Source organism: Uranotaenia lowii, chromosome 1 (genome assembly GCF_029784155.1).
Source record: "Uranotaenia lowii strain MFRU-FL chromosome 1, ASM2978415v1, whole genome shotgun sequence".
Lineage (NCBI taxonomy): Eukaryota > Metazoa > Arthropoda > Insecta > Diptera > Culicidae > Uranotaenia > Uranotaenia lowii.
Genome location: NC_073691.1, coordinates 28,366,741 through 28,381,098, shown reverse-complemented (window position 1 = coordinate 28,381,098; position 14,358 = coordinate 28,366,741). Strand labels below are relative to the sequence as shown.

The 14,358-nt window shown below is 38.0% G+C and overlaps 4 protein-coding genes across 9 annotated transcripts; 3 read left to right on the top strand and 1 right to left on the bottom strand.

Annotated features, from left to right (window-relative positions):
• Positions 1-626: 626 nt before the first annotated feature.
• On the bottom strand, positions 627-2,089 carry LOC129738662 (trichohyalin-like). 4 transcript variants are annotated; one of them, XM_055729910.1, is made up of 3 exons: positions 1,938-2,089; positions 1,426-1,819; positions 627-1,293 (listed from the first exon to the last, which is right to left on the bottom strand). In XM_055729910.1, exons 1-3 carry the CDS (start codon positions 2,002-2,004, stop codon positions 882-884), a joined length of 873 nt encoding a protein of 290 aa, XP_055585885.1. In that variant the 5' UTR covers positions 2,005-2,089; the 3' UTR covers positions 627-881. The 4 variants fall into 4 exon arrangements, with proteins under 4 accessions (XP_055585885.1, XP_055585887.1, XP_055585889.1 ...); XM_055729912.1 differs by having other exon boundaries at positions 1,426-1,816; XM_055729914.1 differs by having other exon boundaries at positions 628-1,293; positions 1,426-1,816; positions 1,934-2,062.
• Positions 2,090-2,756: 667 nt separating this feature from the next.
• On the top strand, positions 2,757-3,786 carry LOC129757072 (uncharacterized). The gene is made up of 2 exons (XM_055754196.1): positions 2,757-2,959; positions 3,015-3,786. Exons 1-2 carry the CDS (start codon positions 2,893-2,895, stop codon positions 3,656-3,658), a joined length of 711 nt encoding a protein of 236 aa, XP_055610171.1. The 5' UTR covers positions 2,757-2,892; the 3' UTR covers positions 3,659-3,786.
• A 122-nt stretch (positions 3,787-3,908) lies between these two features.
• LOC129757066 (zinc finger protein 14-like) lies at positions 3,909-7,677 on the top strand. Its single transcript, XM_055754185.1, has 3 exons — positions 3,909-4,575; positions 4,634-5,404; positions 7,063-7,677. Exons 2-3 carry the CDS (start codon positions 4,748-4,750, stop codon positions 7,192-7,194), a joined length of 789 nt encoding a protein of 262 aa, XP_055610160.1. The 5' UTR covers positions 3,909-4,575; positions 4,634-4,747; the 3' UTR covers positions 7,195-7,677.
• A 254-nt stretch (positions 7,678-7,931) lies between these two features.
• LOC129757052 (zinc finger protein ZFMSA12A-like) lies at positions 7,932-11,954 on the top strand. 3 transcript variants are annotated; one of them, XM_055754173.1, is made up of 3 exons: positions 7,932-9,246; positions 9,307-10,528; positions 10,611-11,954. In XM_055754173.1, the coding sequence occupies exons 1-2, from the start codon at positions 9,005-9,007 to the stop codon at positions 10,454-10,456; spliced, it is 1,392 nt and encodes a 463-aa protein (XP_055610148.1). In that variant the 5' UTR covers positions 7,932-9,004; the 3' UTR covers positions 10,457-10,528; positions 10,611-11,954. The 3 variants fall into 3 exon arrangements, with proteins under 3 accessions (XP_055610148.1, XP_055610138.1, XP_055610128.1); XM_055754163.1 differs by having other exon boundaries at positions 7,933-9,246; positions 10,640-11,954; XM_055754153.1 differs by having other exon boundaries at positions 7,933-9,246; positions 10,628-11,954.
• Positions 11,955-14,358: the final 2,404 nt, after the last annotated feature.

Here is a 14,358-nt window from a genome sequence, read left to right as displayed (position 1 = left end):
GCCGAATTAGTTCAGCGATTCTAGATTTTTTCGTGAAAATTGTTTTAAAAATGGTCATACTTTAATGTTGTTGAACATTTAGAGCCAAATTATTCCCTGTTTCATAAATTTTTCATTGAATTTCTATCTAGTCGGCACCTGAAAAGGTACCGACAATTGTCACCTAAAATCGTCACCCGAATGCGACGATTCTCACCCACGGTGACTACGAGAATAGGGTAAGAACTCACAAAGTTCATCCGAAGTGACGTTCCTCACCTAAACCGACTGCTGGAATAGAGTGACTTGGGTGACTCAACAATCGTCACGTCACGCGAGGCGCAGAATAAGGGCCACTGATCACCGTTCGAAACCATCCCCACCAGTTGGTTGTGGCACACCAACGGCCCTCCAGTATCTCCCTTGCAGATGTTGTAACCTCGCTCATAGAAACCGGCACTGGGTAAGTGAATAAGTGTTCAAGTTTCTATTAAAACTGATTCAGCCAAGAGCTGTCAAATGGTTTTATATCTATCTACCCAGATAGTTTGTCGCCATCACGAGTATAGCCAATGAATCGGTTGCTTCAAAATCGAAATCAAACAGTATATTTATTACAAGTGTTGTCAAATCTAATTTGTTTATTTTGATCAATTTTTACGACAACATTTTGTGTTACTACTTATGCAAGTTCACTAATGTTGGATGGCTCTTGTAAAGCCTTTATCAATGGACGCGAGGAAAAAAAAACAAACCGATTATAATCTATAAATTTGGCATCGTGGATTGGTAGATTTGGTATAGTATAGTATAACTAATTTCCTAAAATTAAGTTGCGTAAATTTATACATGCTTCATGAAATGAATGATATAAAACAATAACGAGGACTTCCACAACTCGATCATCTCTTGAACGGATTTGGGTTGGCCTTGAACTCCTTGTGTTTACGGAGCTCTTTCATCGCCCGCTCTTCGGCCAATCGGCGCTCCTCCGCTTCCCGGTGCTCCCTTTGCTCTCGTTCTTTCTGCTTCTGTTCATCATACTGGCGACGCTCGTGCAGCCGTGATTCCATGTGCAACGCAAACGGTTCAGCCTGGACGACTCGATGGGTCAGCACCGGACGGAATGGTACCTCGTGGAGCACCTTGTTCAGCGGAATGGGACCTTTTTGCTCCATTACCGATTCGTCTGTCAAAAGCGCCTTGGAGCGTTCTTGCATCCGTTTAGTCTGTTGAGCTACCTTCTGCAATCGTTCCGGTTTCATCTGTTTCGGTGTGATAGGAATGGTTATCTTGGGTTGGCGGTTTTCCTTCCTGAAAATTTAAATTTAATTATTACGCAAGTGTTTTCCTTAATCTGAACTAATAGTTAATTGTAACTGACAGGCTACGTTACGTTAAAACTAAAGTTAATAACACTTAAAATTCTTCACTAAAAGTACTAACCTTTCCGTGGATGCTTTACCAAATTTAGGTGCAGGCCTTGCATGAAATTTCCTCATTTCTTCAAGCTGCTTTTCCTCTCTCTCCCGGAGTGCTTTCCGTTTTTCCTCATAAACCTGGGCATAGCAATACGCTCTCTCGCAGGTTTCCTTCTGCCGGATGCTGGCTTGTTGCTTCTGGTACCCTTTACGTCTTGCGCCGGAGTTCGTACCCGACGCCGAAGACTGACTGGAGTAGCTTCGTTCCGATGAGTTGCCACTTCCACCGATTTCATCATTTACGGGTGTCTCTTTCTCTGTGCTTACCAAAACGTCCGGTTTGTCCAGTTCCAATGAACCGAGCGCTTCAGTCGTAACTATGATGTCCGGTTTCGCCATTTCTTTCTTGTAACGATCTGCTGTCCCAACAATGGGCGCCAAAGAAACAATGCAGTACAATTTACTTGTGCATTATTTTGCGACAATTTCATTGAAAAATTATGATGAGATATTCGTCAGTACATACTGCATACTTACAAAAGTAACTATTTTCATCATTTGCATTCGGTTCCCCGATGCTGATGTTGTCCCAGTCGAAGTCCATTTAAAAATTAATAACTTTTTTAACGTAACTTTAATACATTACCATGAATATCAAAACAATTTCATTAAACGTTCTTGTACGCGCACCTGCAGCAAACTGGCGCACGTTTCGATTGGCTGCGTGCTGAGTTTTTTTTTAAGTATTCACAAATGAACGCATTCATTCAATCCAAAGTTCATTTGGATAAAAGGTTTGTTCAATTGGAGATAGCTGAAATCGATGAAAACTAATTTTGGATAAGATCAGTAACTGTCTTTCTATGCTCCTTTTTTCGAACGGAATTTGATTGAAGTTCTCGCTTATTGCCTATTTTATAAATCAGCCAAAATACCAAGAACTTGCTGTAAAAAAAAATTAAGTTTTATTTCACGTTTGAACCATTGAAACACACGCAGCTGGACATAACCTTTAATGTTTCTCAAGCATCCAGCATTTCCAAATCAGTGTAAATTCTGTCTTTTTTTGCTTTTTTTACAATTCGTTTATTTGAAACGGCTCGTACCGTATGTTTTATAGAGCCAATGTCTGATTTGTGTATTTTTTTTTTGCTATTGAAGAAAATGTTAAAAGTAATCACACACTGTTACAGGCAGTGTACTTAAAATAAGTTTTTGCTAAACAAAACAAAGTTGTTACTTTAATTTTTTTATAATTTGAGTAATAAATTAGTTACTTAGGTTGTTCATTATTAAGCGTGTGCCGAAAATGAACTCTGATGAACCAAACATAAATATCTAAGGACGCAGCCATATTTTAAACCGTTGCATCCCGAAAACAATAAAACGGAAAATATCAATCACGGTTGGCGTGTGTTCAAAAATCAATTAAAACTCTCAATTATACGGCTTAAAATAATAACATTTGCTACAGAATTTGAGTACTTCCACGATGGATTTTGATTGGGATAACATCAGTATCGGAGAACCGGAATTGAATGAATCTAACAACTTTTTCTGTAAGTTTGTTTTTCTTTGAAAATAGAAGGACGCATTAACGATGTTTCTTTTCAGTTCGACACGTCAAAAAGGAAAAGTCGACTCCGAACGGATGCAATTCTATGTCAAATATTTTATCCGAGAACAGTCAACGATCCACCACGAGAATCCTGCGCAACGCTTTTACGCCGATTAAAAATCGCCAAGAGGACCCCTGCGAGAAAGCCTATCGCTATGCCCAAGTGTACGAAGCCAAACGGCAGGCCCTCAAGGAAAAGGAAGGAAAACAGCTGCAAGAAATGAAGAAATTCCAAGCCCGACCGGCCCCGAACTTTAACAAAGGCTTGAAGAAGGAAAACTCGGAACCAAAGTTTACCCTACCCATCACCCCGAAGCAAATGAAACCGGACCGGCTTCAAAAAGCCGCCGATATGGCCAAGAAACAACAGGAGCGAGTGAAGGGTGCTCACAAGGCTAGCGAGCAGCACCAGGACCAGGATGGGTGCTTACTGACCGGAGTCGCCCCGCATGATTCGTTCACGTTGCGTATGTCGGCCCGTTTGCAGGAACGCAAGCTGATGGATGAACATCGCCAAAAGATTCGGGAAGAGAAGGAACGTTGGGAGGCGGAACAGAAGCGGCTCGCCGCAGAGGAGGAACTCAAGAAGATAAGGAAACAGAAGGAGTTCAAGGCGAAACCCAATCCCTTTAGGAAGTAGAGTGTCGTCAAGTGTTCTTTCAGAGGTATTTTTCTTAATTTCATTTTATTTTATTTTCTGACACATTGCATAAGAATGGTATTTTTTAAGCAATTGCTTGTAATAAATTAACTACAATGTATAGACCAGATATGTAAAAGTGATTCTAAAGCCTCTTAAAAGCTTGTTTTATAAAAGTTTTTGAATGCTTTTATACATGCTATTATACAGAAATAGAACTGTGGCATCCGTAATACGATAATCTCACAAATTTCTAGGCTTTTCAATAGCTTAATTTGACAAAAGATTTTTAATAACTTGCTGGTTTAATATAATTCTTATTATGCATGGCTCAACAAATAAAACTGCTGCATCCAGTAGGAAATGGTAATCTCACATAATCAGATAAATATTGCATAGATAGAGAAATAATTTGAAAAAATGTTGTGGTATTCTGGTCCGCAAAAAAATTTAAATTTGAAAATGTGTGGGAAAACATGGTTCAACAATGATGATGCCTGGCTATAATGCTCATTGAGAAACGATTGCAAGTTTGAGAAATACGCATTGTTGTTTAAAAAGCTATAAGCGTGTACCTTCGAAAACGCAAATAAGATTCAAGTGCCTCAAGGAATTTCAAGCGTTACAGCATTAAAAATCGTACCAAATTCAACATTTTACCTTTAAAAAACCATGTCATGCATCGTGCCGACTTGTGACACCAAACCATCTTCCGGGAGACGTATGCGTATGTTGCCAACTGATCAAATCTTGGCCAATCGTTGGCATCAAGCCATCCAGATTGGATGTGGACTAGTGGGTACCTATCATTCAGCATCAAGTGGTTCATCAGGTCTAATATGTGATGCTCATTTCGCTGAAGCAGAGCTTCCTGTTACGAATGTATTTTACCAGGAACCATCCAAATTTTATAACGTGTAATATATTTTGCTTTATTTTCATTTTTCACATGTTTAAATCGTTTTAATGTTTCAGCGAAGGACAATTCACAACGGTAGTAACTTGTAAAACATGCTTGAACTTCTTTCCTGAAAAAGAATTTTTGTATATAAGGATTATTTGAAAAGCTTGGACAGGCTACCGGCGGATATGGAAAAACTCGAAAGTTTATTCTCATCGGATTCGAACCTATCCATCTACATGTGCTTACAATGCTCAGCTAGAATCGAAATACTGAAATCTATTTTGTCGAGCATTCAACAGTTTACCGAATCCGGTAGATTGTTGGAAGGACTAATCAACAAGGCAATGGAAATTGGGAACGATGAAGATACAGCGAATGCTGAACAATTCGGCACCTCAAAACCGGAAGGAACAAACTATGAGTTAATAGGAGAAAATTATTATCAATGCCACTCTCCCGACCAGCGTGGACCAGAAACTATTTATGGGTTGCAGAGTATGAATGAAATAAACTCTGAAATGTTTGATTCAACCGATGAAGCTCAAAGCGATTATTGCGTATGTCGTCTGTGCGGAGAATATTTCAGCAGTCAACAATTTCTGGAAGATCACATCGGAAGCTGGCATTCGAAAAATCTGAACAGTTTCGAGTGCTCAATCTGCCGGCAGACGTTCAAAAACGCAGAAGACTTTGCGGCCCATTATCACGAACAAGATAAAACCGGCTTCCGGTGTGATGTTTGTGAGAAGACGTACAAAAATGTCCGAACATATCGGATGCACAGAAAGTTGCACATCGACCGTGTCTTTTACCCGTGTGAGTTTTGCAACAAAACGTTCAAGGTGAAATATTATTTCCGTACCCTAAGTTGCAATGGGTTAACGGCTGCGGTGTGTATGTTTGTGAAAATGATGGATCAACCCATCATTTTCCTGACAGTGTCGTTACACACAATCTTGTTAAACATGGTGTCATAATATGGCCTAAATTAGAAGAGGAGCTGGACATCTTTATTTAGTTTAAATTCAGCAGTAGGCTCAAAGATGTCTATTTTTTTTTTTCATGATCCATGTTGATAAGATGAATGGGAGTTGAAACACTTGCCCTCCCTTCCGCAGAACAATCGCAACATTTGGTAGTGAAAGTATCACAATTTACCATAATAAAAGTTGATACTTTCAATAGGGCATAATTCGTTTGGTTAGGTAGTTAGATGGTTTAGTCTTGTAGAATTAAAAATAGAGAAAACGTGTGAAAAGTATTACGATGTTAGGTGAAGGTTATGGTATTCGCCTCCCCAATGCTCTAGTAAGTGTGTATTTGCGGTTTATGAATTTCGTTGGCTTATTCTTAAATCAAGCATTTTACAAGAACTAGAGGATGGGAATGCTGTTGTTGGAAAATGTTATATTTCATTTGGTAAGACGTTTTTTTGCTTTTTATTTAATTATTCATTTTTAGCAAATCTTTACGTTTTTCGGTTTAGTTTGAAATTCATCTATGGAAGTATATATTAGAATGTACGGTTTTGAAGAATAACAATGAGTAGGTAGTCCTAATTACTGATTTCGGGCATTTTACAATAGGCATGTGGTATATTTTAATAGAACCCCTATGTAGATTTTTTGTAAATTATGATGGATTTTAAACATTCAACTATGTGAGGTAGGTAGGGTACGGTAAGATGTGCTCTTATATCCATATTCTGGTAAATTTTCATGATTTTGTGATGTTGTTATAGGAATAAGGTAGCTTACTTCTACTATTAATTTGAGCTAGAATTTTTATTAGTTTGAAATAGGCTTGCTCCAGCAAAACAAACTCTCACATCCATATTTTGGTAAAATAGTATGATTAGCAATGAAATGGAAAAACTCTAAAAAGAAAAACAAAAATTTCAAAATTTAGAAAATGAAAGGCAAAAAATTAGGGAAAAACAGCAAATAACACTTCAATTACTTCATGCAAGAACTAATTCCTTCCTTTATACTTCTCTTTCCTCTCCTTTTCTCTTTCTTTTATTTTCATATACCCCTGCGCATACGATTCGGAGTCATATGATGACTGGATCCCGAGACAACTATCACGAAACCCATCACACATACCAGTGGAATTGGGGCGGAGACACGAAGCAGACGTTCAACAGACGACGACGAAGGAAGGAAAAACATATAAGATAAGTTAAAATGATTCCTTTAATAACACAAAAATTTAATGTAGTTAGATGCGTGGGGAGTATGTAGAGGCCAGTCTCGAACCCGCCCATGTCCTTCCTCCAACTGGTATCGGGAGGGGTTGGTTTATTATCTCGAACTGCATTTTATCCATATTCCATGGATATAATGAAGTGCTTGATGGTTTAACCAACGTCTCAAGATCGCTTACTATTCTACGCTGCCTTCTCTAAACTTTAAATTTTCTTCTCCAAACTATTCTAATTTTCATTTCCAGCGTCAGCTCCCCGAGCTATTTAAACGCCATAAAAAAAAAAAAAAAAAAGGTGAAATATTACTTGCAACAACACATTAAAATACACAAAGAAGAGGTCAAGTTTGAGTGTGACATTTGCGGCAGGACGTTGTCCAGCGGCTGGTATTTGGAAATCCACCGGAAGAAACATTTGGACGATTGAGCCACAAAAACTAATCGAACCACCTAGTGATCTTTACTAGCAGCGTCTCCATCACATGAAGCATGAGCTTTCAGAAAAAGTTAAATCATCGTGTCAAACATCGTATAAACGTACCTCAGTACCAGATCCAGGAAAATTGCAGATCCAAGTACAAGCGCACTTCCCCAATCTACTCCTCGTTTTCCAAATAACCGTCTTACAATCGCTTTAATTTCAAGTTGGTCTTTTTTTTGGGTCATCAGCTCTCAGAAAAATGGCTCTACTCTTATTCGTTTTATCAATCATTCCTTAGGATCGCGTTTAAAAAAAAGGGGAAATATTAACAAGAATAGTATATACCTAACTGCAGAACAACTAAAATGGATTGAATAACTTCGTTATTAAAATAATCGATTATGAAATATTTTAAACATAGCCAATTTTATGATAGGTTTTAAGAAAAAATAATTAAAAATTTTTTTTTTTATAATTTCAAAAGCAGTTAGTGTTACGTTTTCATAAAGCTTTTAAATTTTGATATTTGTAAACTTTTTTCGATGACTTTATTCCTCACTGTTGTGCTTCTGACTAAAAATGACTGTTCAACGGGGATGTTGAAAAATATTGGTTTAGCACTAGCATAAAACTGAACTGAGAACGACGGTATATCCGTATATCCCTGCAATAGGCTTAAAAACTACACTCAGAAAAATACTATTATGCATGCCATAAGATTCTCTTATGAAGTGGCGCCATAAGAAAAATCATTGAAACTCATAAGATTGTCTTATGACGCGAATGAATTCTGAAGATGAACACCTAATCCAATGAGGGTTTGTAGCTTTTCATAAGATGCTCTTATGGAAACAGAAAGTCAATTCTAATAAGAATAATTAATGATATTTTACGTTGAAAAGATTCACTTTATTGTTTTCCGAATTTGTTTCAAATAAAATCATTCAAAGTGTCATCAGCAGCACATCAACACCTCGGCTCCAACAAAGATTTTTTTCGCCGCATCCGATTCTTCGACCTTCCGTTTTTAGCCGGTCAGCATACTGAAAGTAAACAAAAAATAATATATTTTAGTTTACAAATATATTAAGCATTCACATCAAAAACATCAACTCAAACTTACCAATCAGAAAGATCACAATGACATTCAACTGTTAAGGAAAACTTATAACTAACAATCGAAAGCTTCGTACCGCTAGACGATGAAAAACTTGACAGAATGAATGAATGTGTTCATTATATTTTCACAATGCCCTTTCTTCTATTTTTCATAAGATGTTCATATAAAAACTGAAGGAATTTCATAAGACTCTTATGAAACACAATATTACACTCTAAAAAGCGGTTCATAAGACGCATCTTATGAAAATTATAATAAGAATTTGCCTGAGTGTACGAGTTCTCCCGCGTTAATGGTTAACGGCGCGCAGTTTCCTCAAGCGAAAGCGAACGCATATACAGTCAGGAAGTGAAAGGTCAAAGCAGTTTCCGACAGACGTAGAGGCCAACCGAGGATTTCCTGCAAAGTGCGAATCTAGATTTTTACACTTTTCATCTTTTGAGTTTCAGCAATTTAAATTCAACCATGGATAATCGAAAGCAACCTGTTAAAGGTCTACGCAAAACTGCGCAAAACCACAAAATGGCTGAAAAATTATAATCGTGTATTTTTCGAGAAAGCTTCATCAGACTAGAATCCATCAGAGTCAGAAAAGAAAGCAGAAGAATAATTTGTTTCGAAACAAAAAGTGTTAAGGAATTTTTCAGACATTTAAATCCGTACCACTTTAGTGGATTTTAATCCTCCATTTTAATCATGCCATGTATCGTGCCGACCTGCGCCAGCGAACAGTTTCACAGAGGACGTATGCGTAAATTTCCGAACGATGCCGTCCTGGCCGACCGGTGGCTTCAGGCCATCCAGATCGGTTGTGGAATTGCCGGAATCGATCTGCCGCTGGTGGGACCGTTGAGTCAAATTTGCGATGCCCATTTTGACGTAGCAGACCCTGCCGTAGTCCGGGGTTACTATCAGGAACCTTCGATTTTTTGTACTAGGTAAGGTTTTTCTTTTTATTCTTATTTTTTTTACATGTTCCAATACGGTTTTCTTTTCAGTGAGGGAGAATCGACAACAGTCGTATCTTGTAGGACATGCCTGAATTTCTTCCCCCGAAAAGAAGTTTTGCCGTACATGGATTATTTGCATAGCGTGGACAGCTTTCCAGATGTGGCGAAGTTCAGCGATTTATTCTCATCGAATTTAAGCCTGTCCAACTACTTGTGCTTGGAATGTTCAGCTAGAATTGAAATTTTGAAGACTATTTTGTCGTGCAGTCGACAGTTCGCAGAATCCAGTAGAACGCTGGAACAACTGATCAACAAGGTAGTTGAACAAAGTCTGTGGTTTTCCGAGGAAGGTGGAGATGCAACAAACATTGAACAAATTTGTAGTATTGGAAAATTGGAGACTCCAAATGAGACTATTGGAGCGGGTGAAAACTTTCTTTCCGTTCAGCTTTTAGAAGAAGAAACTAAGAATGAAAACACCGGCCAGGAATACCTGGATCCGATATTTACAATCGTTGAACTGGGCGATTCGGAAAATGAAATCGAACCCGAAGCAGAGAGTCTTAATAATCACGCGCAGCAACAAAATGACGAAATGGTGAGCAGAGAATGCGAATGCCAACATTGCGGCGAGTTTTTTGGCAATCTCCTTTTTCTGCAAGATCATATCGCTCGGTGGCATTCAAAAAAGCAACGATTCGAATGCGACATCTGCGAAAAACTCTGTCTGTCAAGGTACGATTTGAAAACTCATCGCGCGATACATTCGGAGGAACGCCCTTTTCAGTGCAATCTTTGCGGCAAGAGGTTCAAAACTAAGAAAACCTTGAGTTCGCATCAGAACTTGTTGCATCCTAAAGGAGGTTCGTTAGAGTGCTGGATATGCCATCAATCATTTGAAAACGCTGAAGACCTGGAGGTTCACTCTGCAGAGCACAACGAAACTAGGATCGAGTGCGATGTCTGCAGGAAGACGTACAAAAATCTCCACACGTACCGGTCGCATCGAGCGAAACATGATAGTCGCATTGTGTTTCCGTGCCCCATTTGCCACAAATCGTTTAAGCAGAAGCATTACTTCGAGCAGCACCTAAAGCTGCACAAGGAAGAGCTCAACTTTGGATGCGACATCTGCGGAAAATCGTTCACCTGTGGTCGCTACCTGGAAATCCACAAGAAGAAACACAGCTCTCCGTGATTGACTCGTAACTCGAACAAAACGTTAGCTAGACGCTAGCTGAGCCCGATTAATTCCAATATGTTTAGTAAGGTGAGCAAAATGCTGATACTGTTCAAATGCCAAGAAATTGAACTGTTTAAAAACACTCTCTACTGATTGTGATGATAATTAGACGTAATTTCTCGTCAGTTTTTTTTACAGTCCAGGACGAGTTCGGTCGCTTCTTGACATCTGTATTGGCCATTTCCATCTGCCAACGATAAACAATGACGATGTGATGAGTCCTAGGATATGACAGTAATATTGGTTGTTATTCAACCCTTGTGTGACGTTTTGATGGAAAGGTACTGAGCTGAGCTTAAATGTCCGTAAAGATCAAAACTAAGACATCAATTTGAAACAATTGTAAGCCATTTATGATCAAATATTTTTCCAGTTTATTTATAAGTGGAGTTTTTTCTTGTTAAGTGTTCTAAAGCGAAAGGAACCTCGACACATCCAAGATCCTTCAGATCATCACTATAGTATTAGATGTAATCCTTGAGTTGAGACATAGTCAAGTGTGCGCTCTTTTGTATTAATTGTTGCCTTTGCCATGAATAACTGTCGGTTATCCTTCGAGCAGCTGGAACATAGTTCACTGCAGATGGTAATACGGTAAAGGCCCCCTGAAAGTAAATTTTGAACACGGGCTGTCGGGAACACCCGACAGGTTTTTCAATGGCTGTTTGACAACTGGATAAAAATGTAAATCCACGAATGACAAAAAATGTGAACCCTATTTGGAAACTCAATGTTAACCGTGCATAGCTAATCAACTGGATAGACGAAATAGAACAAAATACGCTAATTAAAGCCATTCGAACTTTTGGGCTCAACAACATTTCCGATCATCATCTATAGAAACACTAGCTCCCCTAATGGACAACCACATCGTCGGGAATCATTTATCTCTCACTAAACAGTGCCCGTTTGCGGATAGCTGTTAATCGAATTAGATATTACCGTATTACTACAATCTTTCCTTTTAAGCCCTTCATTCCTCTTATTTTTTTAAACCTGACTATTTGCATACAGAAATTTTTCTAAAGTGTATCGTCTCAGTAAATGTTATTTAATTTAAATATAATAGATATAAGTTATTGTAATTGTTAGTTTTAATTGGTGAGCTTTATTCTGCAAGACACATGACGTGACTTCTGTTAGCGCTTTAGTGAAAAAAATGTCAGTTCAGATAAGCTTCTTTTGGTTCTCGGATCTCATTCGAACTCAATTTTCTTAGCTGAAGCACTCACACCAACTACGTGGCGAGTCGCGTCACGTGACTCGTAGAACAAGGCTCGGTAACAATCGTTTAGTTTTTTTACTTCCCAACCCAATTGGAAAAGGTTTAGAAAATATTTAAATAACAGGATATTATTTCATCCAAATCTTACCCAAACCTTCTATAATGACAAATTTATACCTAAAAATAAAAATAAATAAAAAGTTTAAAGGTTTCTTTGGAAGCTTCAAATCAGTGGTTTTCAAATTTCTAGAACTTTCGAAACTTCCTAAATAAATTCAATCGATATGGACTCATATGAGGGATCTAAGATCAAAAGGGTTCAAAGTGTCAAAATGCTTATTTCGATAAAACAGAGTTAAAAAATTTTTTTGTGAAAAGCTTCACTTGCTCCCCTCTGACTCCAAACGATATACCAGCATCCTTCGGATACTTGCATGATAAAGACGGGACAGTCTTAAAATGGTGGATAAAAACTTCGAGGCAGCCTCCTCACGCTTCGCGTTCGAACTAAAATGATGTATGGCCCTTAAGTTTCGCGCGGCCCTTAAGCCCGGTCCGCAAGGGCTAGGGGATTGTCCCTAGCTTTGGGTAAACCTAGAGACACGGACATTCCTAGGGATTTGAATAAACCAGCAAACTCGATAAATTTTTATGATAAACGGCCATCATGACAAATGACCATTATGCCCAATAATTAATGACAAACGACTTTTATGCCAAATTACTTGCCAAACGGCGTAGGACAGTACAGATCAACGGTATGCTACAAGCTACCACACATTTAGTGGTATGAATAAGGTTTAGCAATTGCTTCGGTAGCTTTGACTTAGCTCGAAATTAATCAAAGCAAAAGTCCAAAGCATTTGCTTAGTTTGGTATGAATAAACATTTGCTTAGCGGATGTGTACTAAAGTCTTAGAACATAGCTTTTGCTTCGAAAAATAGAGCTATCCAACCAGCAGAATCTGAAGTTTTCTAAAGTAAAATGAAAGATGACAATCAGAAAATTGAAAAGTACGGCTAAAGTAGCCTTGAAGTCGACGAATCGGGTGGTGGGTGTAAGAACGACCGGATTTTTTTGGTAAATTTGTGCTCGTATGTTGATGTTTAAAGAAAAATGAATACATATTCAAATATTGTCAAACAAAAATGGTCTAACTTTAATATCTATCATAAGTTCTCCCCCCCTTTGTATACAAAATAGGCAATAGGCGCGCATTTTAATTTAGATATTTTTTCTTAAATCTTAGAATTATATAAAAATGAGAGATCTGTATAATGTTTTAAATTATTACAATTTATTTCCTACTTTGAGCCAATTGGGACTTCATCCACTATAGCCGGATTTTTTTTTAATTTGAAATATTTACTAATTGATTTGTTTAATTTCATCTTAGACGAATGATTTTATACAACGACAAGAATATGAAAAAAGTTGGGTTATCACTTCGACTTTTCTTTATCCATGTTGAAAATGCCTTTTTGAATTGTTTTGAAGTGAAATATTGCTAATTTGATAAATTCATAACGTTATTAAAGATTTTTTTTTATTGGAAAAGTCTGCTACCGAGCATGCTTAGAAAATAGAGCAATTGCTTGGAGATTTGCCGAGCAATTGCTTTAGATTCGAGCTTTATTCATACCAAACTAGCTTGTTCTAAAAGTAAAAGCTCCTGACTGAGAAAACAGCTGTCAAAAAAACTTTATTCATAACAACCGAAGCAATTGCTTTAAGCGACTGCTCGACTGCTCGATTTAGTTTAGCAAAAGCAATTACTAGGTTTTTTTCATACCACCCATTGGCCCTTATTCTGCGCTGCGCGTGAGGTGACAAAAGTCCATCTTGTCATCTGATTCCGATAGTCAGTGAAAGTGAATGGACAAAGGTTTATCCTCAAAGTTCGTCCGAAGTGACGTTTCTCATCTAAAGCGCCTCCTGGAATCGAGTAACTCGACTATCGTCAACTCACGCGCGGCGCAGAATAAGGGCCTTTGTTATAGGTTTGTTTTTTCCGGAACCTTTACAAGGATACTATGCATTTATTCGGACGAGAATTTGGCAGAATCCCAGATGTTAACGGTGCAACATTACAACGAACAAGGCTGGGTCGGCTTTAGGCATTTCAACAGGAAGGCAATCGATTTCAGGCACTTCGAGCGGTGCATTCTGTTGGCCGTCGCTATTCGTGACTCGAAAGAGTTGTTTGAAATGTTCAGTCCAACGTTCGAGCTTATCTATTCGATCAGTAATAATGGCTGACTGATTCAACTGAACAATTCACTTCTTCCTCTACACATTTTACCGAGAATTCCACTCCAAATTGCTAAGACAAAAGAACAGTTCAAATAAATTCTTATGATAAGCGAATAATTGCAGATTTGAGACACGCGATTATGTGTTTGTGTTTGTTGTATTTCTACAATTTTTGTAACTAGCATGGTTTTTTTTATCTGAGAGAAGAAACAAAATCTTTTATGTGAAAACACGTAAATTTTCGAAGTTGAATGTGATGTGGCTTGAGACTTAAGACCTGATTCATATCTCATGTCATGCATCTCAAGTCTCAGATCTTCGATTCCAGGTCTCGGGTATCATGTCTATTGTCTCAAATTTCAGAACTGATCCTTTAAA

Excerpts from the sequence above, each read along its gene's own strand:
- LOC129757066 (XM_055754185.1), top strand. The coding sequence starts at position 4,748 with ATGGAAAAACTCGAAAGTTTATTCTCATCGGATTCGAACCTATCCATC. Across the intron at positions 5,405-7,062 it reads TTTGCAACAAAACGTTCAAG|GTGAAATATTACTTGCAACA; the intron begins GTGAAATATTAT and ends AAAAAAAAAAAG.
- LOC129738662 (XM_055729910.1), bottom strand. The coding sequence starts at position 2,004 with ATGGACTTCGACTGGGACAACATCAGCATCGGGGAACCGAATGCAAAT. Across the intron at positions 1,820-1,937 it reads TGATGAAAATAGTTACTTTT|CAGATCGTTACAAGAAAGAA; the intron begins GTAAGTATGCAG and ends TTGTTGGGACAG. Across the intron at positions 1,294-1,425 it reads GGTAAAGCATCCACGGAAAG|GAAGGAAAACCGCCAACCCA; the intron begins GTTAGTACTTTT and ends TTAAATTTTCAG.
- LOC129757052 (XM_055754173.1), top strand. The coding sequence starts at position 9,005 with ATGCCATGTATCGTGCCGACCTGCGCCAGCGAACAGTTTCACAGAGGA. Across the intron at positions 9,247-9,306 it reads CCTTCGATTTTTTGTACTAG|TGAGGGAGAATCGACAACAG; the intron begins GTAAGGTTTTTC and ends TTTTCTTTTCAG.
- LOC129757072 (XM_055754196.1), top strand. The coding sequence starts at position 2,893 with ATGGATTTTGATTGGGATAACATCAGTATCGGAGAACCGGAATTGAAT. Across the intron at positions 2,960-3,014 it reads TGAATCTAACAACTTTTTCT|TTCGACACGTCAAAAAGGAA; the intron begins GTAAGTTTGTTT and ends GTTTCTTTTCAG.